General features: G+C 38.2%; 2 protein-coding genes across 2 annotated transcripts in view; both read left to right on the top strand.

Annotated features, from left to right (window-relative positions):
* LOC107568545 (calcium/calmodulin-dependent protein kinase type II subunit gamma-like) overlaps positions 1-16589 on the top strand; it is a 50531-nt gene extending 33942 nt beyond the window's left edge. The window contains exons 10-21 of the mRNA XM_016254509.1: positions 499-621; positions 893-976; positions 1422-1464; positions 1729-1791; positions 4734-4774; positions 5456-5488; positions 8117-8171; positions 11598-11702; positions 13981-14056; positions 14618-14712; positions 15056-15304; positions 15383-16589. Of these exons, the coding sequence (XP_016109995.1) occupies positions 499-621; positions 893-976; positions 1422-1464; positions 1729-1791; positions 4734-4774; positions 5456-5488; positions 8117-8171; positions 11598-11702; positions 13981-14056; positions 14618-14712; positions 15056-15288 (951 nt within the window). The 3' untranslated portion in view covers positions 15289-15304; positions 15383-16589. The remainder of the gene's footprint in view (positions 1-498; positions 622-892; positions 977-1421; positions 1465-1728; positions 1792-4733; positions 4775-5455; positions 5489-8116; positions 8172-11597; positions 11703-13980; positions 14057-14617; positions 14713-15055; positions 15305-15382) is intronic.
* A 5563-nt stretch (positions 16590-22152) lies between these two features.
* Positions 22153-24615, top strand: LOC107568544 (synaptopodin 2-like protein; the record flags this gene model as incomplete). The annotated part of the gene is made up of 1 exon (XM_016254508.1): positions 22153-24615. A coding segment is annotated over one exon (2229 nt), but the record flags the coding sequence as incomplete, so codon positions are not given.
* Positions 24616-27998: the final 3383 nt, after the last annotated feature.

Raw genomic sequence — 27998 nt, 5'->3', positions numbered from 1 at the left:
TCAGCATCAGCATAAAGTTGATGTAACATTCATAATATCTTAGTACCTGGTTTGTCCCCCTTTTGTTTTCACGTGGAACTTCATGGACTCAAGTTTGTTTAAACCCTGATGATCATGTTCATGTTGAGCTTCACTGGAAGAACATCGTTTGTACACATGATCACTGTCACAAATATATCTATGATTAGTGACCTAGAACTATTAAATTCATGTTTATTTCTGTAGAGCTGTTCAAAATACATATCCTTTTAAAGTAGCTATATACAGAAAATTCGTGTTTAAATGTAAAAAATGTCATTGGGCCTTAGTTTGTTTATGAATAAATGTTAAATGTTTCTTATACATTTTGTTCATCATAACATTTTTGTTATAATTGTTTCAAAATCTTTCTTTTCATTTCCAGGTTTAAATTAAACAAACCACAGCTTTTCACTGTAGACCTCACTGTATATCAAGAAAACTGTCATCTTCTCTTTCTCTTGTCTTTTCATGTCTTAGTTTCCCTCTCCAGAGTGGGACACTGTTACCGCAGAGGCCAAAAACCTCATCAACCAGATGTTGACCATCAACCCAGCAAAGAGGATCACAGCTGACCAAGCACTCAAACATCCGTGGGTCTGTGTAAGTGGACTTAAAGCCCCAGCACTTTTCATTGCATCTCTCAAGGCTGGTTTATATTGTTGTCACCCAGCTTTTCACAATTGCATCCAACAACTGGCATAATGTCATACAGCTTACACGCCAATCTGCAATGAAGTAAACATGTGCTAGCCTGTTTTGTTGATGAAAAACATCAAATGAGACTTTATATACAACTTGTATTATAAACAATCTGTCATGACGTATACGAATAAAGATTTGTCCTAAGGACTGATGTCTTTTTCCCACTTAGCAACGCTCCACTGTCGCCTCCATGGTGCATCGTCAAGAAACCGTTGAGTGTCTGCGCAAGTTCAACGCCCGCAGAAAACTAAAGGTCTGATTCATTCATTTCCAGCACAATAAGGTTCAATATGTTAACATTAGTTTATGTATTCGCTAACATGAATAAACAAAGTACAGTACTTGCAGCATTTATTAATATAGGTTAATGTTATTTCTGCATGTACTGATACATTTTTTTTTTTACAAGTGTTAAGTATACATTAAAATTAGTCAATTAGGAACAAACAAAGTAAAATTGTAAATTCATACATGAACATTAACCTAAATTAATAAATGCTGTAAAAATGTTATTCATTGTTAGTTAATGACACCAAATGCATTAACTAATAGTAACAAACTCAACCTAATTGTTTAGTATTACCCATTATTAATACTTTATCCAAATGAATGAATGTTTGAAAACTTTGTCCTTAGCAATGTTAATTTTGATTTCAATTCTAGATAAGATACTAAAGTAGCATTTGTGTTTCCTGCAGGGGGCCATTTTGACCACCATGCTGGTGTCCAGGAACTTCTCAGGTGAATGTCTCATTAGCTTCAGACGTATGAGTGAGACTTGTGCTCATGAATTGAGGGATCAGTATGTTACGTTTATTTAGTTCTTTCAAAACTTTTGATTTTCTAATCTGGCCCCACTTTCCTGACTGCATAGAGGCATTTGGGCTTTGCTTTAGGTTGCTTTGTTAGGATACAAATTGGGTAAGTTTTCCTTGTGATACCGGAAAGGCTGAGCTTCTGCCTTGAGTCAGCCTCTCCAAAACGACATGCTCTTTTGTCCAATAGTGGGTCGGCAGCACACCAGCCCCGCCGCCCCCACCACCAGCACAGCTGCACTGGCACAAGAAGGTACGTGAGATGGGAACTCGGGGGCCGTTGCCCACTTTCAGCCTCAGCATGTGACCAAGGGGAGCCTGCTATACCCTTGCCAACACATGGGCACTGAAACTCTTCTGAGAGGCTATTCGCTATGCAGAAAATACATTACACACGCTCCAGGGTTTGGGTTTGTTGACTGAATTTAGAATATTTAAATTAAAATTTGATTCAGTAGAAGTCTTGAGGGAAATTTAAGCGAATTGACAAATATAAAACAAGCAAAAAATAAAAATAAAATTGAAATTGTCACTCCCAACCCTGAGACACATTCGTATCCCTTTGTGCTTCATGACTTTTGACCAAAGTCTTGGATGAAAGAACCCTCCTTTCCTGTCAAAGGCGACCTTTGCATTCAGCCTGCACTGAATGTCTCTACAAAAATGCTGTGAACTTGTCAGAAGATGTTTTGTGTCATTGTCAGCAGGTTGGGATGGTAAGAAGAGTATCACAAAAAATGTATTATGCCTTCCAAGTGGTGTCTCTCTGGAAACATAATGCATTATGGGTCTGTGCTCTTGGTGATGGTCCAGGGATGTTCCGGTGGAGGTATTTCAGCCAGAGTCACCTTAAGGAACGGCGTTATACTTAAGAGTTGCATTACAGATTTAGTTGCCTTGTTTTATGTTGATGGTTTCTTAAGGTGGCTCGTTCTCCTTCTATACCTCAGTCCAAAGTCAGGTCGGCTTATGGTCAACCAACTGCACTGTTATGAAATTGTGGGTGGATGCTGACATGCATTTGCCTGTAGTAAGAATGAATGTCTACATCATGTATGTATTAGCATGCTCTTAAGGGAAGACTTGTTGAGAAGAACCACTCTACTGAAGTCTTCACTGTGGGGATCGCTGTGGCGTCCCTCAGAAGTACCTTTCAGCATGTGTTTGGGTGTCTTTTATGTGCATGGAGGACCCGAAGCAACAGGAACCACATGTCCCTTTGTCTTGCTTTTAGTTTATTTCTTAGTTTCTCGCCTCTTCATATACGTCTTAATGAAAGTGGCATGTCTGTGAATGCTCTGCCAAGTGCTTCTGTTGCTTTACAATGATACTTAATAGTTGCAATGGTTTATTTAAGCTTCAGAAGTACATATGATTTAATAATCAGAGGCAGTTGTTGACGATGTGATAGACTGTTATATCAGCCAGGCCATTTAATTAGCTGCTATTTGACTATTTTGAGAGCATCGTCCAATAAGCCTGCCCACTTATGAGTTCCTTTAATTTTAGCAAATTTGTGTATGTCTCAGTTCCTATCATCGTAAGATTTTAAGAAGTCTCTTATGTTCACCAAGGCTGCATTTCTTTGTTCAAAAATACATTTAAACAGAAATGTTGATAAATATTATTACCATTTAAAATAACTTTCTGTTAACATATTTTAAAATGTAATTTATTCCTGTGATAGCAAAGCTGAATTTTCAGCAGTCATTACTCCAATCTTCAGTGTCACGTGATACTTCAAAATCGTTCTAGTATGCTAAGAAACCGCATTTATTGGAAATAGAAGTACGTTGCAATGTAAAAGGCTTTACTGTCACGTTTGATCAATTTAATGCATTCTTGCTGCACATTTTTTTTATTTAATTTTACTGACCCCAAACTTTTGAACAGTAGTGCATATAGAAGCACTTTATTGGCCATCAGCCACCATGCTCTCTATTAGAAATGGCATTGACTATCTAATAAACCTCTTATCAGTCCACTACTAATGCTAAAGTAGTTTTTGATCCATTCCATGCTATCAACAAGTGCAGCACACAAACTCAGTTGACCCCATTATACAATTTTAATTACAAGGCCAGTTTAATTACGAGCACAACAGCTGAACAGGTCAGAAAAAAAGGACTTATCGTCCAACCGCTCAGTCCTCTAATGAATCAGCAGTTCAGCTCTAATGTGCTAGAGTGAATTGAAACAGACGTTGGTCTTGTGCAGGAGAAATGCCTTCAGTGATGACAGCAGGCCAGACAGGAGATGCCTCTGCACAGCATGGACCCAGCATGAACAGAAACTCCTCTAGTTTTACTTTGATTTGCTTGATTATTTTGTTTGCCACAGCTATTTTTCTTTTTAACAATCTGTTGATTGATTTGTCTGACCTTTTTCCCTTTTTGCATTCTTTCCTACCTCTGTCTACTTTAAAAGGTAAGGGAATTTGGGGATAATACTTAGAAAGTCTACTTGTGTCCTTGTATGGTTTTTGTTTGTGCATATGTGTTGGCATTGTGTCTCATTAGATCAGTTTTGTTTTCAAAAAACATGTTTCCGTTTATGAGAACACAGAATAAGATGTGCTCATAAAATATGTTTCATATCAACCTGAGGTGGTCTTTCACATTTCTTGGTGGAGAGAATCTTCTAGTCCCGTTTATGGTACCAGGGCTTTGGCGTGTGCTTGTTCACTTGATATAGGTGCCGTTTCATCGCCCTATGGATGGTTATTCTGGTCCTGTGACTCGTCTCAACAAGTGTTATTTTAATATTATTTATATACTATTAAAGTATTTATTAATATTTTGAATCAACTTTTTATTTTCAGTTTTCATTTTAAGTTTTAGTAATTTAGTTTTGTGTTTTTGTCATTTTTATGAGTTATATTAGTTTTATTTGTTAATCTAAATAGATTGTAGATGGTAATTTAATTTAGTATATAGTTTTATTAATTTAGTACCTGATCTTAAACTTATTTCAGTTAATGCCAAGGAAACAATTTCTTTTTTTTTCCAGTTTAAATTTTTCATCTAATATTTATATTTTATTTTATTTCAATTACTGAAAACAATTTTTAATATTTTGTTAGCAATACCATTACACTAAAGGAGCGACATTCCTATGTGAGGAACTATTCAGTTCATCAAATGTTTGTGCATTTCTAAGGTTTTTTTGTTTTTGTTTTCTCTCCTCATCTTTCAGCATGCAAAAGTTTACTGAACAAGAAGTCTGATGGCGTGAAGGTAAGCCCCACTCACGTTACTTAAGTTCTTGAATCAGCATTGGAATCATATAATTTTATAGTTTTGTTAAAGTAAAGAAATGCACAATTCTACTCCAGTTTTAATGTTTAAAAGATTTGTCCTGTCATATTGATTTTTCTTCTTTAACGGACATGTTAGAAACAGAACTGACAGTCAAGCTAACCGGCAAATGGTTTGCATAAAACCAAAGAGATTCAACACTCTCTGTTTCTAATTTAAAATGATTATCTGCTTACATTTTATTAGGCTGATATACTTCAATGTGAAGGAGATCTAAGCAAAAACCATTAAGCATATTTAGACTATTCATGATATTTGCCCATTTGTTAGTACTGTGTCATGGCAAAATCTGTTAAAGCAGAGAGACTTACTCAGCCCTGTGCCGTCTCTGTGCATGCAGTGAATCGTCTGCCTTTCACCAAGCAACCGAGAAGCAAATAGTGAAATGAAAGAAGTCTTATCAATAAATCGATTTCAGCAGTTTTAACACTTCAACTGTTGCCTCTGTCACATCACACATGGCTTTTCAACTTCTTGTGGTTGTTTATTTTTCTTCTCTCCTCTCTGTGGGATCTAACTAGCAGCTTTATTTTTTTCTGTGTTCACTGGCCTGTTTTTTATGCTTCCCTCTTTTGCCCTCCTCTGTTTCACCCTGTTCAGAAAAGGAAGTCAAGCTCCAGTGTTTATTTGATGGTGAGATCTGTTCCGTGTCTCTCCCCTTTTTCTGACTCTCCCTCAACACTTTCTCACTCTCTGGCTGTCTTTTTTTTTTTCTTCTTCTTGTTTGAGATGCTCGAGAGTTTGTTTGGGTCTTTTATTTATTTATTTTTTTGTCTCATTGTAGGATTTTGTGAGTCATATGATCATCAAATATTAACAGAGTCATGTTCACCCATTCAACTCTGTTTTATTACATACACACATTTATATTGTAAGCCTATTCTCCTTGAAACTCATTCTTCATTACCATTACATCTCAGTGCTTTCTTGGTTTGCCAGACCAGGGTTTCTCCTTGACCTAAGTTTGGTCTGTCTTCTGCAAGCCCTTGATACATCTTGTGAGCTTCCTCCAGCTCGACTCTTCACTTTCACGGGCCTTTTAGAATCAGTAGCATGTAGCCAATTATAACCAGGGCTGAAGTTTGCTCAGAGTGGACAAATGACTCTTACTTGGTGCTCTTCAATAGGAAAGAGAGAATTTAAATGCTATTGGAACAGACTGTCAAAAGACACAGACAAACAAGCCTTTCTCTCACTGGAACTCCCCTTTTCCCCCACAGTCCATAGTGTGTCAGGCCATTTCTGTTGCCATGGTAATAGCTGCAGTGGCTGTGACATCAGGTTTGTCCTCCTAACAAGTGATAAGCCCCTTGTTACGATTAAAAAATATTTTTTATTTGTATTTTTTTTATTGTGATGATGTTTAATTATCCATATGGATTTCAGTGAATTTTTTTCCCCTCGAAGAATAAATACATTTTCCTCTGTCGGTCAAGAGATTGAAAGTAAATTACTGCAGCAGCAGTTGATGTCTGTGAGTTAGACATGGCCGTTCTGTTTTAGCCTCATCATAGGGGAAGTTCAGTTCTACATTTTTATTATCTAACAAACATCATTGAGACGTTTGTGTATAAATTGCCATTTCTCAAAATGTCTTGAGTTTCTCCATCAGGTCTGGACATATGCACACCCTGACCTCAGTTTTACTCCCCTCTGCATTCATGGTCCGTATCAACTATTTGTGGTCTTGAAATCTAATAATAAACATAAAGGTCACCCAATCGTAGATTAAGTGATTCCAATTAGACTCTTGGATACAAGAATCGATCATCTTTAAAATCTTATATTTAGTTATACATTTTTAAAAACTTACATCATTGATTATATTATATTGTATTATATTATATTATGCTATTAGAAAAATAATAATATAATATTTGAATCAAAATATATATTATACGTTTTATATTAACATAAAAATATTATTAAAAGTTCTTTGTAAACATCAACATTTTTGAAATTGATAGAAAATTGACATCTTTTTCAGAAATGGGGTGATATAGTGGCAGCTAGTTTGTAGGTCATCCAATGAAGACTGAATGCATAAATAAAGCAGTTTCTTTCAAAAATCTCCTTTTTTTATGGCTCTTAAACTTTAGGCTGCTGTTTTGCTTCAGTCTGTTTGATCAGTGTTTGTTAACCTGTTGAATCTTTCTGTAAGGATTCTTGAACATTCTTTTCAAGAATCGTCTCTGTTTTACCGACGCCTCTTTTCTTTCTTTCCTATAGTCAGAGTTTGTTCTTTTTTTTAATCAAAAGTTGTACCCTGCATTGATTCACAGAGTCAGAGGTCTGAGCGTAAACTCTTCTTGCTGAAGCTTTTCACTGCATGCACTAGTGGACTATCAGGGTCTTGTGGCTCCATGACAGTAACATTGGCCTCTAGTTGTTGTTACAGTGCCAACAAAATAGTCTATTTAAATATTTTTGTAAATACCAAACACTTTATCTGTAGCGTTGAAACATTTCTTTGATTCTGATTTGATTCTATTTTTTGGCACTGGAGGAACTGTTGTATCCATCTTCATGGATATATTCTAATATATATAAATATATTTACACATTTATCAACACTGTAACAAATTCTCTCCACATAGATGTTTGAAAGATGCTTACATACACATTTACTGAATTCACTTTATTATTATTATTATTATTATTAAATAATTAAAAAAATAAAACATTAAAAAAATTTAATGATATGCTTTATTCTCTGTAGTCATATTTTATTGAACAGTTACAAAACCACTGCCCAATTGTATAGTATAACAATAAAGAACATAACCATGTAAAGGAAGCTTACTGGCTTCTTTTGTACAGCCTCCATGTTTTATCTTTGTTTTTATCAAGAACTGTAATGTGATTTACAGATGCATGAGAATTGCTTCATTATTTTTCATTTTGTACTACTATCCACCATCGGTAGTTTAAATCTGTCATTTCGTATAATCTACGTACCTCTCACAAAAACAAGACCATACAGTTGAGGGTCTTTCATTAAGTCAAGTACAGCTAAAACGGCTTATTTCATCAAAGTATTTCTGTGAGAGCTCAGTTTGTGTGTGAGGGTGTGCTGGGGTATATCTGTGCTTGTGGGTGGTTCTTTATATGTGTGTATTTGCTGATTTACAGTGTGCACTGTATATTGTTCCACATAGATAGACCCTGTCTGCAAACCTGTATTTCTATACTTCTTTTCCCGTCTTCCCACCATCCTACGATCAACCCTCCATCTTGCACATTGTCTCTTTCTCGTCACAGGGGTCTACAGAGAGCTGTAACACCACAGAAGAGGAGGACATGAAAGGTAGTAAAGGTACACTATCAACTCCTCATGTATTCTGCATGTCTTTCTCTTGTTCTCTGGGATCTACAGAAAGGGGGGGGTGTGTATTGGTGCAAATATTAATTAAAAAGGCCATTAGTTAGTGTATTAAAGAAAGACCCTTTTTACACCTGATATTTAGATCTGTCTTGTAACAACAAATTTTCTGGGCAGGGTCTTTGATTTTGTGATTACAACAGTTCTGTGCAAAAGATGCTTCATCAAAATGTTGCTTTCAAGACTATATGTATCTTTTGCCTAAGTGTGTCAGTAGGTAATATCAGTTTTAGATTTCCAAACATTCCTTTTGCAAATTGTAATTATCCACTGAGATTATTGTTTGACCAAGTAGTCCGACATCAGCTGGTATCGTTGAAACATAGATATGAGCTCTGCATCTGCAAACTTGGCCCTGGAGGGCCACTGTCCTGCAGAGTTTAGACCAAACATAATTAAACACACCTGAACCAGATAATCAAGCTCTTGCTAGGCATACTAGAAACTTCCAGACAGGTATGTTGAGACTAAAGTTGGAGCTAAACTCTGCAGGATACCGGCCCTCCAGGACACCTCTGGTTTAGACCTACCCTGAGAAAACTCACCTGCCTGCAACCTTCTAGTAATCCTGAAGACACTGATTAGCTGGTTCAAGTGTATTTGATTAGGGATGGAGCTAAACTCTGCAGGATACCAGCCCTCCAGGATTAAGTTTGCCCATCAGATTGCCCATTTTCAGATTGTACAAAAATGTATGAATGAGATTATATGAATTCATCTGAATTTGCCACCAATTCACCAAAATATAAAAGTTACGAACTGCCATGAGTGTGTTCCATTTACTCACCCTCATGTTGTTTTCATACCCATAAGATTTTAATTTATATCAGAAACACAAACGAATATACTATGAATGAAACCTGGCACATTTCTGTCCCTCCATTGAAAGCCCATTGATGTGTTACAAAGTTCATAAAGATGGTAATTAATCGAGCAGTTTAATCCAAGTCTTTTGAAGAGACACGATCACTGTATTCACGTATAAACATAGCTTTTATTCACGTATAAACATTGATCAACGCACATCAAATATGTTGTATATTGTACACTTTCTCAACACTTAAAGAGAAATAGTGGTAATGAGGGCCAGAGGGAATAAATAGATACAGACACAGGCAGTGAATGATTGACAGTGAGATTTATTCCTGTGCGGTGAAAGGACCTTCATGGCATGATAATAGCTTTGCGTGTGCATTGACATCCAGCTCATCAGCTGTAGATACATTGCTGGTCACTACAGCAGCAGCAGCAGTTTAATCCAAGTCTTTTGAAGAGACACGATCACTGTATTCACGTATAAACATAGCTTTTATTCACGTATAAACATTGATCAACGCACATCAAATATGGTAAACGGAGGCCCAAATGTGTTTTCTTGATGCACATGAACTAATGAGATTTGTTATCGAGTGTCAAGCAAGTACAGTTGAGTTTCCGTTTATCATATTTGATGAGCACCATGTGTGTGGATCATTGTTAATTTATTAATAAAAACCTTATGCATTTTATACTACAAATTCAATGTTTTTTGACTACCTCTGAATGTGATTTCAGTAAAAGGATCATGAAATGCTTTGGACAGACTTTATTACCAGGTGTAAATGGGGTCAAGGGTTGTACACTTTCTCAACACTTAAAGAGAAATAGTGGTAATGAGGGCCAGAGGGAATAAATAGATACAGACACAGGCAGTGAATGATTGACAGTGAGATTTATTCCTGTGCGGTGAAAGGACCTTCATGGCATGATAATAGCTTTGCGTGTGCATTGACATCCAGCTCATCAGCTGTAGATACATTGCTGGTCACTACAGCAGCAGCTATAGTGTAGTATAAGGCACCAAAACAGGGTCAGACTGACTGATTGCTATCATGAATCTGAAAAGACCTTTACAGACAACAAACACCGCTTTTGACAGAGCCTCTGTATCACATCACACAGTATGATGTCTAACAGAGTCACATGGTGATTTATTACAGCACGGCAATATTACACAGTTCAACTCAATTATACACAACCTTGGCATCATTCATCATCGGATTGGTCTTTTTGTTCAATTCGAAGTTATTCTGAGCTTTTATATTATCTTTTGACGGCTGTTAGATAATAAAACGTTATCTTACTTGAATCACTTCTATTAAAGTTTAATAGGTTTAGGTTTAATAGGTCACTAGAGCTTTAGGATCATTCATTACTTAACACTATAAGTACACACAATAACTGGGACCTAACCCTCAGAGACCCAAGCTTTTTTTAAAGAAATTAGTAATTTTATCAGCAAGGATGCATTAATTTGATTTAAAAGTGACAGTAAATACTTTTATAATGTTATAAAATAGTTTTCATTTTAAACATTTCTTTTATTCATCAAACAATCTGAGACTGTATCACGGTTTCCACAAAAATATTACACATCACAACTGTTTTCAACATTCATAATAAGAAATGTTTCTTGAGCAGCAAATCAGCACGTTAGAATGATATCTGAAGGATCATGTGACACTGAAGACTGCTGAACATTCGGCCATTATAGGCATATATTAAGTTTCAAGATAGATAAAAATATAAAGCTGTTATTTTAAATTATAATGATATTTCACAATATTACTCTTTTCACTGTATTTTTGATCAATTAAATGCAGCCGTGCTAAGTAGAAAAGACTTCTTTCAAAAATATTTAAAAATCTTACCAAGCCCAAACTTTTGAATAGTTGTGTGTGTATTTATATCAAACTGTTTAAAACACAAACTGCATAAAACTTGTCATCATGATGTTTTATCCATTTTTTGTTTTGGGATGAATTTGGAATAAAATGTTAGACAGTTTTCATAATCGGGTTTCAAGGTAACAAAATGTACCTGTTTTATCTCACATTTATTTGTTTATTAAGTATTTAATTGCTTTAAATAACTGTTGCAGTTCTTCCAACAGTGGGTCTCTGAGGGATAAACCTCAGAAACCATTCACTTGCGTCATAGCAGAGAGATCTCACATTCTATACCAGTGTGAAAATACTGTATGTCCCAGACAGAGAAGTCTTTCAGCTTTTTCTAAAACTCTGTGTAAATACAAACAGTTGTATAACATGTCCTTGTATAGAGGTATTAGAGACTTCAGGGTTTAGAAAATATTGCTTATTTTGAATTTACTTTTTTTCACATAATTTTATAACTTTATAGTAATTGCTTTTTGCTTTTAAGTTGCATGAACATTGTTTTAGCATGTTTTTTGTGTACTCTATTGTGTCTGCTGTTGTTATTTTTGGATGATTATCATGCAAATTATGTCATCATTTCATATATAAATATAGCACAAAAGCCACAACAAATGTCACATTTTCCCCCCTAATTGTCTGTCAGTATCGGTGGGTGGGGCTAGCAATGACAGTGCAGTGGGGAGCCAGTGCAGTGCCTCTGAGGATCCAGCTCCTCAGCCCGAGGCCTCTCCCCCCTGCCCACCGCCCAGTAAGTCAACTGCTACAGCAGTGACCTTATAAGCTGTTTCTACAACTCCCTCTTGGACTCATCTGATCTCTACCTCACATTCTCTGTCCCACTGTACCCACTGCTAACTTAGTTTCTCACCTTTCTAACCTTGTCATTACTTAAAGGGGTGCTATTATACTTTTTCAACTTTAGTTAGTCTGAAATGTTGTTGTTTGAGCAAAAAAAATATCTGCAAAGTTACATAGCTCAAAGTCCACTTCAAAAGGAGATATTTTATTTAACAGAAATCACTTTTCAAAAACTACAACGAACGACTCGTTTGGACTACAATGCATATTTTGGGATTTGTGATGTCACAAATATTAACGAATGGGACGAGACCTGGTTGAGCTGCACTAGAGAAGGCAACGAGTGTTATCACTATGTCGGAGTCACAATCATCCGGGTCTAAATCGCGCTCAAATTGATTTGATTTTGACGCAATATTTACACTGAAGCTCGCAGGCAGCTATGGTAAGGGGCGTGCCATTTCCCGACCAGGCGCCGAGTGCTGCCAATCACAACACACACTGGCCCAGCTAACCAATCACAGCACATTTCGTATTTCAGAAGGCGGGCCTTCATTTGATACAGGAACTATTCGAGTCGTTCGTGCCAGACTGGGGAGAGAGGTGTTGTAATAATGTAAAATATGTGAAAAAGAATTTTTTTTTTTCGAACAACCTAGTATGAAAGCCTGTTCTACTACACCCCCAAAACAAAATCAAGACTTTGTAAAAGAGCATAATAGGACCCCTTTAATATGCTACAAAATTAATCTGGCTGAGATGGACTCACTGGAATTCTACATTGTTAAATGCCCTAGTTTGGTATCATTATGAAAGGGGTCATATGATACATTTTATTTGTATTATTGATGTATTGTTTTTATTAGTTTTGTGTCCACAAAAACATTAGTTCAGTTTATTTTGCACCCTGTCTCTTACCCTTGATTTAAACAATTTTTGTTGCTCTGCCATTATGAATTGTCCACTCAGACATGGGCAGCATATTTGCTGCTCAGATGTGAAGGCATAAACGGATATTATATAAGTATACTGAATACTGTATTTAAAGTATTCATCTGTGTCTGTGTGATGCAGGAAGGTTGCGAGTGTTTGGATTGAGTCGTTTTAGTAAATGTTCTTTTTGTACGGAGTAGAAATGAAGAGTTAAAATTTAAGTTACAGTAAGTTTTTGTAGTATAATATGAATAAAAAATCAAGGAAAATTTGATTCCTTATGATATGACCCCTTCAAGACAATAATGTTGTCATTGTAGTACTTAAAAATAAAAATGCATGCCACATGATCTGCTGTAATCGGCATTGTACATTTATTAGCACAATCGAGGACAGAGATCATCACCTAATTTTGAGTCTCTCGCAGTGAGTCTACCATTTTGCCTTGTACTCGTGTACATCCTCACCTCTGACATGGAAAGAATTGCACTGACCTTCTCAGTCAGAGTGACCTTTTCATTTATTTATCTGTGTGACACTGAATACTTTGAGTGTGACAGATGAGCAGAGGGCCCGTGCTGGGACTGTACATCAGTTATTCTCCTTTGAAAATGTGTGTTCCGGGCCGGAATGTCAGTCTCTGTTTTAGTTTGTGAAACCCACCCACTACCAGTTTACCCAATTGTATTTCGGCACCCCGGGTTGGCGGGAAACACAGCGTATTTCATTTCAGTCATGGAAGCTGGCAAACGAAAGTGTTGGTGTCGTCAATCTGGCAACCTGCGTGTGCTTCAAGTCTGAGGAGGAGCGACCGGGTGAAAAAAACCCTCTCCAATATTTAGAATTTGGACTGCAATACCTAGTTCAACCACTCGGTGTCAATCCTACATACAGCACCTTTAAGTTTTGTTTTGTTTTTCTAAATGTAAGTCCTGACATTCCCTCTGGCTTTACCAAAGTCCCAGCAGTTCACACCCTATAACAGTTCTCTAGCGAAACATGTCAATCCGAAGGGATTATTAGCTCATGCATGTGTTAATCTGCGATAACAACCGGCTGGATGTACATTATCCCTTACATATAAATCATCCAAGACCCCTGCTTATACTAAAATCAGGGTCCCTAGGAAAATAGTGCTAGTCTTGAAGGACAGCACCCCATTCACAACTAATAGTATGCTGAGCTGAATGTGAGATATCAAGAGCAAATAGTTGGGAACAAAAAGTTGGTTTGCGATTTTTAAATAATGGATGTGGATAAAACTTGATTGTTCCTTCTATTCCTCCATACACCAGCACGAAAGCAGGAGATCATTAAAATCACAGAGCAGCTGATTGAGGCCATCAACAACGGAGATTTTGAAGCTTACACGTAAGTACTGTTTATATGTGCTGTTTTCATCTGCCATACCACTGATTATACAGATTTGTTTGCACTGTGCATTTTATGGATTTTCATCATTTTTGTTGGTAGATTTTGAAGTACTTATAAATTGAACTAAAATAATGCTTTCTGGGGTATAACATGCATAAGTGATGATTTCATACATTTCTGGAATAGTTTTCAAACACCTTATTTATGATGACGAAATATTTTTGAAAATCTTATTTTATCAGCATTTTAAGTGGGTATTGTATCTTAAAAAGCACAAGCATGTTTGCTTATAACATGCATGAAACATTTTATGAAATATTTATTTTAAATGAACAACCTGTTAAAATTACCAACAAACGAGTTGTTGACATTTTCTGTGGAATTTGAATCATTTTTGTAATAATGCGCAAATTTGTGCCTTTTAGGTAAGATTATGCCAATTTCCATACTTCCCATTTTTAAATGTGTAAAATTAAACATTCTAGATGTTTGGGGGGTATTGAGTCAAAAACCGAATAGTAGTTTGCATTGTCATCTCAGTAACCTTTACTGTTCCAGGAGGATCTGTGACCCTGGCCTGACCTCTTTTGAGCCCGAGGCACTTGGAAACCTGGTTGAGGGAATGGACTTCCATAAGTTCTACTTTGAGAATTGTAAGCCCCATGGTTTTTAATGTACTAGTGTCCAATAAAGTTGTATACATTTGCTTGCTGTACCTATTAATAACATGCTTAATAACATGCTTTCTGCAGGGCCAATGTCCTGCAGAATTTAACTTCAACCAGCTCCAACACACTTGCCTGGAGGTCTCTAGTGAGTTTGAAGACCTTGGTTAACTGGCTCAGGTGTGTTTATTTAGGGTTGAAGCTAAACTCTGCAGGATAGTGGCCGTCCAGGAACAGGTTTGGACAGCCCTGAGTTAAAAGGTATTAAAGCTAACCTGTTAGGTGTAGATAACTGAATATATCTTTGTCTGCTGCCTGTGTTTGACTACAGTGCTGAGTAAGAACAGTAAGCCTGTGCATACAACCATCCTGAACCCTCACGTGCACCTGATTGGAGAGGACGCCGCTTGCATCGCCTATATCCGACTGACACAGTACATGGACAGCCAGGGCCGGGCACGCAGCAGCCAGTCGGAGGAGACACGCGTGTGGCACCGCCGAGATGCCAAGTGGCTCAACATCCACTTCCACTGCTCTGGAGCGCCTGCCGCACCTCTACAGTGAATCACAGAGGGCAAAGGTATGGATTGACAAACACCTTAGTGCCAACAAAACAAGTGAAACATTATTTAGTATTTTTTTATATTCTCTCCATTAGCATGCCTGAATACTAAAGCTGATTGGAGCATTTCTTCTCCGTGCACGTCTTGCCGCCTGGAGCCCGGCCAGAAGAGAACCTCTTGAAGTTTTGAAAACGTGAGGGAAAAAATTGACACAACTAAGAAATATATTTAAAAGCGGCCACCACTTCAGTCCAACTCTAGCTAGATGTGGGGCGGGCGGCCACGGCAGCAGCCCTGCCTTCTGGATGCTGCATGCTTCTAATGCCCACACGGGGCGCTGTATTGTCTTTACCCATAATCCCATAATGTCTGCTGCCCAACATTCGGAAATGGTGTTTAAAAGTATTAGTAATATATTGTAAAATACTGAGATCTTCACTTGTGTAATTAACAGCCAGTAGAGACGGAAGTTAGAATCAGAAATGTGAATCGTTGAAGAGCACACGCCGTTTTAAGGGTAAATGATGTGAGTTTATTACATTTAAGAAAACATTTTTCTGTTTTGTTTTTCTCTTTCTTTTTTTACGCAAAGAATGTGGTGGCATGGCATATCAGAGGGAACGAAAAAGTGTATCAGACGTTGAAGCACCAAAGTGTAGACTCTAGACGTTGAGAAGAGGATGTTTTAATGTTGCTTTTATTTTCTTTGAAATTGAGGAATGGGGTTGGGGAAGATTTTTTTTCTGGCTTTCTGTCGTGTTTTGGTGGATCTCTTGGTTTTTATCTTCTGAATGATGCGGTATTTGAAAGTATTTTGTGTTTTCAAGACAATTGTTTTAAAGTGGGACACGATTTAATATAGATGTGCATAAATAGATATTTATAAAAGAGAAAGGACAAAACTGTGTGTGGTGTCCGGGGGGGTGATGTGTGTGTTTGTGTACTTATAAATGTTTTTTCTTGGGTTCAAGATGCTTGTTGCTATGTAGTGTTTTGCGTAAATCTTCTTAACACACACTTCCACATGAGGCCTGAACTCAAGTTGGGTTGGTTTACTTGCCTTCCTGTATGTTTGCACCCATAACCTCTAGGCTCTCTGAACCTGAAGTTGCAGAACCCTCACTTTCTTTGATTCGAGTTTGTTGTATGTCTCTTGGTCCCCAGGGGGCGCTAAACACTATACACAACATACTCATCATAACCCTTGCTCTCTCTCCCAGAGTTACTCTGCTCACCTTTTAGGCTTCCAGCTGCTGTGCATATCATTTTTTTTAGACTATAAGCATGTCGAGAAAAAAAAAAAAAATTGAAATGGCCTGTACTGTTTTGCACATAAGCTTGAGACTCTATGCTGTTCTGTTCACTTTTTGTGGACTGCTTTGCAACTTCAGGTTATGAAATCCATCCTTAGGGGTCCGTGCTCTAGAAGAAGACCCAAACGGTCACATTATCTCTCCATGAGTATTTGTACACTTGTTCTGATGCTGTTTACGTTGTCTCATCATCATACTTTGTGACTTTAAAAGACTTGATTGTGGTTTGTTAAGATCACCTGACCATCTATAGGCAGGGATTTGAATGAAAATGTCTTGATGAATGCAGTTCCATGGTGTTTTGGGGTCCATTCTATGGTAGAATCTGTTCTGGGTATGTTGATCTTGTTTTATTTTATTTTTCTCCAGTATAACCTGTAAATACTAATGCAGATCATTGATGAGGGATGAATCGGGAACACTTAGCCATTCGTCTTCATCCAGATGCACGTAGACTCAGACTTTTCAGTACACACAACTCGCTGTTTTGGTAAACAACTCGCGTAGTTAAAAAAAATTTTGTTTTGGGTGTGTTAAAGCACATGGACACATTGTGCTCCCTTTAAAGCTTATCTTTGTGACATACATCTGAACACTGTTCTTGACTGTCTTATTATGTCAATTCCTGTGTGTGAATTGTGGAGGTTTAACGTTCCCCCTTTTATTCTGTGCTAAGCCATTTCTTGTGACATTTTACCTTTTAAAGTTGGGCAAACTTTGCACCCAACTCTATATGTTCAAAAAAGGGAGGAAAGAGAGTACTCCTACCCTAAGGCATCTTGTAAGCGAGTTCACTTGTCCACAGATGAAACCGTCTGGCACTGTGATGTCTGCCATATCTTCATACTGTCCCTGCTGTAGTGTGTCTTATAACAGTGTGTTCAGCCCTAGTCTCTGGCCACTTCTGTCACTCATAGTCCGTCCTCTCAGATATGAGTGTCCTTGTTTTAAAAAAAAAGTGCAGTTTAGTCAGTCAGTCACACATACATAAAAAATGTAAATGATTAAAAGATGTTTCCAGATGCAGGAGTTCATAGTTCTTGTATTTCTTATGACTGTTAGATGGACACAAACGTCTTTGTATGCGAAGTGAATAATTCCTGAACGAAATAACTCCCACAGCCAAACCATATATGCAGTTCAGCAGAAGGAAAATATGCATGTGTAACTTTCTGATAATAATTTTCACTGTCTGTGTTAATTAGAATTGAATTATGTATATATATTCCCTGCATCTTCAAGGTAGATGAAATGTGGCTTGGTTGGTTTCCAATGCTACAATCAAAAGCTAATTTTGTAAAAAAAAAAAAAAAAAAATTGACAGATTAACAAAGCTTTAGCTTGGTATGTTTCCCCATTCTTGTTAGTTTTTTGCATTGATGGGACTACATATGCTTATACTCTGAGGTTTAATTGGATGCTGGATTTTTGCATGAACATATAATTAATAAAACTATGAATTTAAATCTGTCAAGTGTTTGTTTGAATGTTGTTAAACCATCATAGCTTTGTTGTTATTGAAACATTTGGAAGTATTTAATAAAACATTTCAACATCACTGTCTTTGCTCTCCTGCTCAGCGTGCATTTGAAGTAGAGACGAACGCAAATGCGTGGACTTTGCAGTTGCATGCTTAACTGATGAATTCTGATATTTCGGAAAACAAGGATGTACGAAATTGAGCTTGCACGACTAGAATCACCCACGTAGGCTACTGTACCTGCCTTCATTGGTTTAAACAGAAATGTCTTATTTATTTACTACATTAAGGCAATGTTGTCTGAGTAGCTCTTATTTCATCAGAATCACAGCTGTCACCCAGCATTTTCATGCTCACTAATGCTGCATTTATTTGATCAAATATACAGTAAAAACGGTAATACTGCAGTTTAAAACAACTGTTTTATATTTTAATATATTTTAAAATGTAATTTATTCCTGTGATGCCAAAGGTGAATTTTCTCCAGTCATTACTGCAGTCTTCAGTGTCACATGATCCTTCCGAAATCATCATATGCTGGTGCTCAAGAAACATTTCTTATTATTATCAATGTTGTAAACAATTCTTTGATGAATTGAAAGTACAGAAATGTTTCGTCTAAATGTCTTTTAGACCTGCTGGTGATCAATGTCTAAATCCTGAATGTGGAAATAAAGTGTTACTAAGTCTCTTAATTTCCTACTCGGAAAACCTTATAAATTATAAAACGTAGGAAAACCTCAATTGACAGTAATCTAATTCCTTGACCACCATTTACTGAAAAAGTTACATTAAATTTTATGCGCTGTTTTTCAATGAGAGATTGTAAACATAAGTCAAATTTCTTTCGATTTCAGACTTAAATCTACTTGTTGCTGTTCTGAATTTGTCAAAAAGCTTGACCGCTTGGCAAGAGAAGCAAAGAGCTATTTTTATATCAGTAATGTACCCCCCCTCCCTTTAAGCCAGCGCTGTGAGTGACAGCACAGCTGTGGTGAACTAGCTTCTACCTTCATCCAACACAAGATTCCAGTGCACAGGGAGACGCTGGGTATCTTCTCTTTCCCCTCTATTTTAGCTTCCTTTATGGCTGCGCCCCTATCACCAGCATCCAGCTCAGGGTATGGGAGGGGTTCTGTGTGCATTCGTATTCGCGCAAGAGCAACTAGAAGGAACCCCAGGACATAGTTGCAGTAGTAGTTGGCTTCTTTAATGGGGCCCTGAAATAACATGGACCGTAGGTACTAAGGGCCCCCACGCCAACAAACGGAATCAAAGAAGCAAGCACAGACTGCACCATGGTGGCTGAGGAAGTTATCATCACCCTATCCGGAGGAGCACCATGGGGCTTCAGACTACAGGGAGGAATCGAGCACCAGAAGCCTCTGCAGGTTGCCAAGGTAGGATTGCCGGGAAACACAACAATGAACGAACTGTACCTCACTTTAAGTCTTTTAGTGTTATTTCAGCCCACAGTTCTTTAGTTCCAAAGAAACTTAAGATGTTTAGAGCCACCTGAAGATGTAATGGACACCAGAAGCACTGGCCCCTGCACTCTTAAGTGTGGTGTGGAACTGATCCTCTACCAAAGAAGCCAAATGATTCACAGAGCTGTGAACTTTCAAGTACCATTTGAACTGAACATTAACCCCCTTAACCTTTGAGTCCTAGGTAGCTAATGTGCACCAATTGTACATTCTGTAATAGTAACAATGCAAGAGTAGATTACCAGTAGCAAGCCAAGCTTGTAGAATAAAACTATGTAAAACGAAGAGGAACTGAAGTATTTGCTTTTGTATCTAGCTGTTACTATGAGGAAACAAGGTGTTTTTATACTACATATAATTATCTGATACTGGTTTCTACTGTGATTTTGTAATTACTTTGTAAATAGTAGATTGTGAGCCTGTTCTATATTATAGATTAGAAATTATAATAATATATAAATAAAGGATGTTGAACTTTATGCTCTCACACACACTGTATTACTGTAGTTTATGACTTACCTTAGCCTTTGAGGATTCAGGTCATATTTAATAACATTTGCAATCATCTTTCTTCCAATTCCAGCAGACTTTGTTTTCTTTACATAGGATACAATGTCCTGTATTTAATGCATTTATCAACTAATGATAAAGTTGCTTGTTCTGGTTGATGGTCATGTTGTTGTCACGAATGTTTGTAATAGTTTAGGAAATAAAAATGGCCTGGTTATGTATTTTACTTTAATCTGACACCTAAACTGATCATTCAAACCATTAGTAACAATGGAGTATTATGGACTGTTTTCTAGCTATCTATCTATCTATCCTTATCTGATCAGGGTAGTTTGATACATCCACTAATCTTGGCTGTCATGAGGAGTGTTGATCTTTATTGGTAGCTAGATGCTTGTCATCAAAAGTGAATTAGATTAAACTAATGGTATGGACACTCCCCCATATCAAGATGCGGTTTAGTGACAGGGCAGCTTACAGATCCTGTTTCACCACTTGGTCCTGAATATAAGCTTTGCGTTTACAGCTGTATCCTAAAAACCACAGGCAACCAAGTACAGGATTAGAATTCTAGATCACTAACCTGTATGCCATGTTTTAGTCTGCTCTGCACAATCAAAGGCCAAAGGAGCACCCAGACTATAATATGTTCTGTTAACAGTATAGTGACTCAGGAGCTTCTTTCAGGGAAGTCGTGGCCTAATGGTTAGAGAGTTGGACTTGTAACCCAAAGGTCACAGGTTTGAGTCTCGGCACCGGCAGTGATTGTAGGTGCGAGGAGTGAATGCACAGCTCTCTCTCCCACTATCAATACCACGACTGAGGTGCCCTTGAGCAAGGCACCAAACCCCCAACTGCAAAATGGCTGCTCACTGCTCCGGGGGTGTGTGTGTGCACTTAGGATGGGATAAATGCAGAGCACTAATTCCGAGTATGGGTTATCATACTTGGCAGCATGTCACACTCACTTTCACTTAAAGAGCAGAGATGGGTTACAGTTCATTAACCCATCACAATGTCTATTTAAAAGTAAGTATTTGTAGACTGATTATTGCATCCTCAGCAAAGCGTGAACCTGTCAGTGTGAACAAAACCACTGAAATCAGAGCCTGTCCTCCTGTTAACAGTATAGTTAGTATAGTAAATATTAAGATACAATTATTTGAAGTATTGTGAAGAATGTTGCACATTTCTGCTGACTGATCCCATTTGATATTAGCAGATTTGTTCATTGTTTAAGAACTAGGCTATATTTTGAATATATTTCATACTGACTTCATGGACAACTATGGTGGCTCAGTGGGTAGCACTGTCGCCTCAGATCGAGATGGTCCCTGGTTCACCTGGTTGGAGTGTATGCTATGGTTTCCCTTACAATCTGAAGACATGCAGGATAGGTGAGTTAGAGAGACTAAGTGATGTTTTATTAACAAATTTTGGGAGGAGCCCGCACAGATAATTAACACGGCCAATTCATCATCAGTAATTACACCATCTATCCAACCAGCACGAGAGAACCCCTATAAATAATCAAAGCAGTCTTCGCTTCATTATCTCTAGTAATTCAGCAACCCTCCACCACTCCGACTCCTCACCTTCAGCCCGTTCCTACCCCAGCACGAGGAGGAGCACTCGGGGGAGTGCTCTGGGTCCGGGCTAAATGCCGAACTCGGACCCCTCTCCCCGGACAGCACGTCAAATACACATAACCTTTACTCAGTTTATTATATGTAAGTGTGAACTCGTGAAACGTGAACTATAGGAGACACGGACATAAGACAAGTGGTTTGGAGAATGGATGGATGGATGGATATAGAGTTAATGTTTAGACCAAACTCATACGTCACTCATTGTGATTCTGTGCAGATCTACTTTTAAAGATAGAAAGAATCTGAAATGTGATATCAATGCCTTTGTCTAATCTATGGAAAACATTCAGGGCCATTTTAAAAGACTTTTTGATCTATGCATCCATTATCAACTGACACATTTATCCTGTAGGTGCGTAAGCGAAGTAAAGCATGTCGTGCCGGACTGCGTGAGGGAGATGAGCTGGTATCCATCAATGAGAATTCCTGGGTGGTGCTCTCAGTCCCGGTCTGAGTGATACATCTGGGAAGGGGGCACAGTTGTTTGAGCAGCAGAGGAGAAGGGCTGAGGAGCATGCAAAGAAAATGGAAGCTGCGCAAGAACAGTTACAAAGCCAAATGCTGGGCATTGCCCTGAAAGAGACACAAGCACGTCCTCGACTACAGACACCGCAACCACAACCAGACCCATTGACGAAGCATAATGTCCAGCCACCACCAGTTGCTCCAAAATCTGCCAGACCTTCAAAAACACTATATCATGAGGTTCCACCAGCAGAGACACAAAACATAACACAGATGAGCACATCTCAAGCCACTCCCACTATCCCTGTCATGGTTAATGGAGATACTTCAAACACAATGGCACCAGTCCCCGCTGTGTTGTCCACAGAAACTGTGATGCCTCCACAACCAGCTCCTCTAGCAGAACTTCCTACTAGCTCTGTGTTAAACAGAACTGCCCGACCTTTTGCCCCAGGCTGCGTTACCAGTCGGGCAGCCACTGCTCCTGTTGTGTTTCGCCCTACAGTTAGTAAGAAGACACCCAGACCTGTTTCAGTGGCTGTGATTGCACCTCCATTCTCTGCAGCATCAGAAGAGCATGCCATGGGTGTCAACCCTGCCTCCTTCGTTAGCCAATTCACAATGAGTCAAATGAGTGCCGATGTCCCCATTGAAATGATACCCACACAGGCCTTTATGCCTGGAAAGTCTGTTCCTCCACCTGCTTCTGTATCCGTGAAATCATATTCTCAACCTGCTCTTTACTGCTCCTCAGTGGAAAACATCCAGGTTGCATCAGTGCCACCTCCCATAGTTCAAACCCAAGAACATAAATTTCCTGTAGAGGCTGAAACAACTCTTCCTTCAGCAATCTCTGTTGACAACACAGTGACCGTTGTGGCTCCTGTTATGGCTCTTGTTATTTCTCAGTCTATAGCGATACCAGCCCAACCCTCTTCTATTTTGACCTCTGCAGCTTCTGACACCCCCTCAGCTGTAACTCCGCTGTCACCTGTAGTCTATCGTGAAAATCATAGCCGGACTGGTATTCTTCAAGAGGCCTGCTGCCCTAGGGCCCACAAGCCAATGTTTAAGATACCTGACAGCAAGAAAAACTCACCAAACCCTGAATTATTGTCTATGGTGCAGAACCTAGACGAGAGACCCAGGCACGGATATTCTGAACCAGAAAATATTACTCACAACATTGATGACAACAGGACAAGAATGCCACCGCCTGTGGCTCCTAAGCCAAGGGTCATGCCAGAAATGTCACAGATCCCTGAGGCGGAGGGAAAAGGTGCAGAGTTGTTTGCTCGTAGACAGTCTCGCATGGATTTGTTTGTTGTAAACTCTCCACATCTGCAGTCTGCACCTCTACAACCCCAACAATCCCAATCAGTCATAGACTTGATTGAATCACAAAAAAACTTGTCAAACCCATCCCAATGGAAGTATTCCCCGAATGTTCGTGCTCCTCCACCGATAGGTTACAACCCCTTGCTGTCTCCATCCTGTCCTATTGGGGTGCAGCGTGGGGGTGCCAAGGTGTCTGAGCGAAGTTCCACAGGCAGTAAGAGTAGTTATGGTGTCCCAAAAGAAGGTATCAAAGCCTTGGACTTTATGAGAAGGCAGCCTTACCAACTGAACCCTGCAATGTTCAGTTTTGGTGGTGGCACTAGCACACCGTCTTCAGTCTCCTCCTATCAGAGGCAACAAAGGGAGGGCCACACTCTGACACCACCCAAGCAGGCCCCAGTAAAGGCGGCACGTGTGTATGAAATCAAACGATTCTCCACTCCCACCCCGATGTCAGCACCAACTCTCAACCCCACAGTGATTGTACCACGCTCACGGACCACACTTGGTGAGCACATCTCTCGTTCTGACATGACGTCCCCTCTACCTGAACCTGTACCCAAATCAACTCCGGCAGCTTCACGAGCCCCAGGCCTCCCAGAGCTCCCTAAAATTTCAGCTGTGCCCATCCCTCACCCCATGCCGTATTCACCCCCAGCTCCCATGTCAAGTATGTCAAACCTAAGCTTCTCTGGGCTTCAAGCTGCCAAACAGTTTAAGAGTGCCCCTGAGTTAAGTTCCCTAAAACCAGACCCCGTAAAGTCTCCTATCCAAGTTCCAAAGCCTCGCTTTATTGCAACACGTGTGGGTATTCAGCCCCGCGTCTGGAGGCCTGGAACACTTCCTCACTGATAATGTTACTTTACATGTGGGAGAAGCTGAAACATCTGCTTCTGTTACAGTCTCAAAATTCACACTTTTCAAATATGACTTATTATAACTTGAAGATACAAAAATATTTTATTCTCCATTTTAGATGAAAATATAATGTGGAGTATCCCTGATAGCACATGTACATCATGGAGATGTCCATTTGACATCTGCATTTATATCTGCAAGACTTATTTTTTAGTGTTTGCTCATCTGCAATACGTCTATTGGACGTTTCCTATCAGATGTCAAATAGACGTTTAGAAAATGTCTTTTAAGATGTTTATGATTTAGAATGTATGTAAAACTGACATCTTAAAACCATCTATCAGATATTTGTACACAGCAGATGCTTTCCAGACGAAGCGATCTTTAACAGACATCTTGTAGACGTATGTGTGCTATCTGGGATATTTGTTGTTTTGTTTTGAGACTTTTCAAGCTGAAAAATCCTGAATTTCTGCTAAATGTTCATCAATATGTTTAAAACCTTCAGTGTTGTTAATGAAATCTATTAAATTTCTCAGTGCATGTTCCTGTTCTTGTGAACAATTTATCTACGCTATTCCAAAGGAAAACATTGTTTGGCTTCGTAAACGTCAATCAAAGTGTAGCTTGCTCTTCCTCTGAACTGGCTCTGCTGATGTCACTTAGATGATGGGGGATGTGGGGAGGGGGAGCAATCTAGCTCGGGTTCGAACCAGGCAATTGAACCAAGTGTGAAAGCATCCTAACATTCGGTCTGGCTCCCTAGTGGTATGTAATGCCCAATTTGTTTGTTTGTTTGTTTGTTTGTTTCAATTCAGTCAGTTCCTAATGGAAAACATCAAGATGTGTCATACATAGTTTTTTTTTTGTTTGTTTTCTTTTTCCCAGTGCATATCTTATTTCATTCATACATTAGAACCAGAGTGAGCTTTTATTAGCCACGTGTGCGCAAACACACAAGAGTCGCATTACAGCAGTAAAAAAAGGTTGCAAATGTCAATTCACGTTGACTTTAAATGCAACATATGCTAGACAATGTGTTTGTGCAGTGCAGTGTTCCCAATTTTATAGGGATAAGGAAAAATACATTATGACAATAACACCAGAAAAAAAAACATTTGACATCAATTGGACTGAGGTATTTTAAAATATTTTCCTTCAAATTAAGTTTTTCTTTTGGCACCTTTAAAATACTAAAATGTGGTCACTTTGCTTATCTTAGGTCTAAACCTTGATCTACTTGACATATAAAAGCATGGAAAAATACCTAAGAAAAAAAAGGCAAGCTGAGGCTTTGTTTTGCTGAATGCTCTTAGGTCAATCAGAAATGATATATCTCCTGGCAGAGCCTGGGCTGAACGGGTGCATAAGGGTCACAGCCTATTTGTAGGAGCAAAGTAAAAAGGGAACTAGGCTTGTTCCTAAAAATGTGCTCTGACTCAATTTTTGGTCCTTATATCTGTCTATTGATATATTAAATGGATTACATTAATGAAAACTTGAGTTTTAATTTTTTTTATAGAAACATTTAAGTGGTCAAATCAGTAAGTGTTGGAAAGGTACAATGTTGGAGACAGTCCTAGAGAAAGACATGTAGGCTATCTGAGCACTGAAGCAAATCTGTCTCATGAAGACAGGCATGAAAAGTGCAACGCTAGCACTGTTCAGGATTATCAGAAGGTTAATTAGCCAACTGGCTTTGCTGGAATTAGTCAGAATACTCATAGCAACATGAAATATTTGAATGGCATGTGCTGCAGTGAGGCTGATGATTTTGGGGATGGGTTGTTTTCGGATGTGTTCCCAAAGTCCTCAAAAACATGACCGTGTCTTAAGAAAAAAGAGGCTTGTAACATTAGGGGAACAATGGATTAAGGTTCAAGGAAGGAAAACAGTTTATATCAATGTGTATTAGATATAGAGAGAGGATGAATAAATAATAATTGTAGTACTGGCAGGTGAGAATATTTCAGAACTCCTTTTTAAAATTACATTTAGAGATCGAATAAGAAGTTGATCTAGAGTAGATACAGTGTTTAAAATCTGAGCCACAATTTTGTTTGTCTTTCCAGTTAGTGTCATCATATTTTATTTTATAGACTAAAGCTTTACATTGTTCAGTGCTCTTAATTTTGGCTGTTGTACAAATCATTAGGTCAATATGTCTGTCTTGGTAAATCTAATGTGTTTAATGTCTCTGGTGATTTTATTTGTGCAATGCTTAAAATGAGCTCAGCTGAACTTTAGGACCCAAGTAATTCTAACTGAAAGTGTCTTGTATTTCTAATACAATGAATAGTTTCAATAAAACATGCTTGAAATTTCATATCATGTCTCTGTCTCAAGGCAAGCAACAAACTATTGTATGTAATGCAGACACAAACCCAATGTCTCACATGAATGCACTCAAACCTAATGATGTCTGAATTACTTTTTACAAAGGAAGAAAAGTCATTGAATTACTCTGATTAAGAAAGCCAAGCTCATTGTCTGACTCTAACATTTGAAAAAAATAATTAGCAGTGTCAAAGTGTTTCTTTTAGAAAGAATAAAAACATGTTTTATGGGGTGAGAAAGACTAATCCCCACATGGTGGCGCTTATGTCCCACTTTTCAAAAGTATGAAATGTGACTGCATATTTTAGTTTTTTTGTTTGTTTGTTTTTTTGTACAGCGTTCATAGACTTCTATCCTTTTTATACTGATCTAGAAATATTTGATATCCACTAAAACTAAATCTACCCCTAAACCCCCTTACAGAAATCTTTTTCAATTTTTATATTTTAGATAAACATGCTTTAGTATTTTTAATAATTTAGTCATTTTAATTATCCCCCCCCCCCCAACTGCTGGCTGGTCCCCACAAGATGACAAATGTCAGGTTTTACTATCCTTGTAGGGTCATTTGGTCCCCACACTGAAGGACAAACCTGTACACACACATGCCTGCAGATCTTCTGTTTCCTTTACAATTATTATAATTTCAAATCACAATAAATGCCATTTATACATGCCCAAGTGTATAATCAACAGCAAATGTGTCTTCTAAAACTCAGTAGTGGTGAAGTGTGGTATTGCACACTGCTGGGTGAGTCGACTACAGCTGAAGCTGGCACCATTCTCATGCATATGCTGTCCTCCTATATTTAGGGCTGATAATGTTCAGCCACTTTTTATGGCTGCTCCACACTTTCCCTGCTTAGATTCCATTTATGAGTGGATCCTTCCTGAATTTACAAATATAGAGAGAATCTGACGACTTCTCGGGTTCATACGGTGGAAATGATGTAAATGAGAAGAGTGATATAATAAGCATTGCCTCTGAGACAGGTGGGAAAATGTCAAAAGAAATTATACTTTTTGACTGGCAGAAAATGTATGGAGTAATGAAAGAGAATTATATTATTTATAGGAATTTTACTGTACTGAATTATTGTATTATATATATATATATATATGTATGTGTGTGTGTGTGTGTGTGTATAAAAACAGTACAGTAAAATTCTTTCTTTGATTACAAAGCATAACTCTACTGATGTTAAATTAGACCCAAACGGCTACATCAAACTTGAGAGACTGCAAATTTGTGAATTTGCCAGTCATTTTCTCAT

This window comes from Sinocyclocheilus grahami, unplaced genomic scaffold (assembly GCF_001515645.1).
Source record: "Sinocyclocheilus grahami isolate Dianchi unplaced genomic scaffold, SAMN03320097.WGS_v1.1 scaffold1256.1, whole genome shotgun sequence".
Classification (NCBI taxonomy): Eukaryota; Metazoa; Chordata; class Actinopteri; order Cypriniformes; family Cyprinidae; genus Sinocyclocheilus; species Sinocyclocheilus grahami.
Note: the sequence above shows the minus strand (reverse complement) of the source record. Positions and strands in the feature narration are given on the sequence as shown.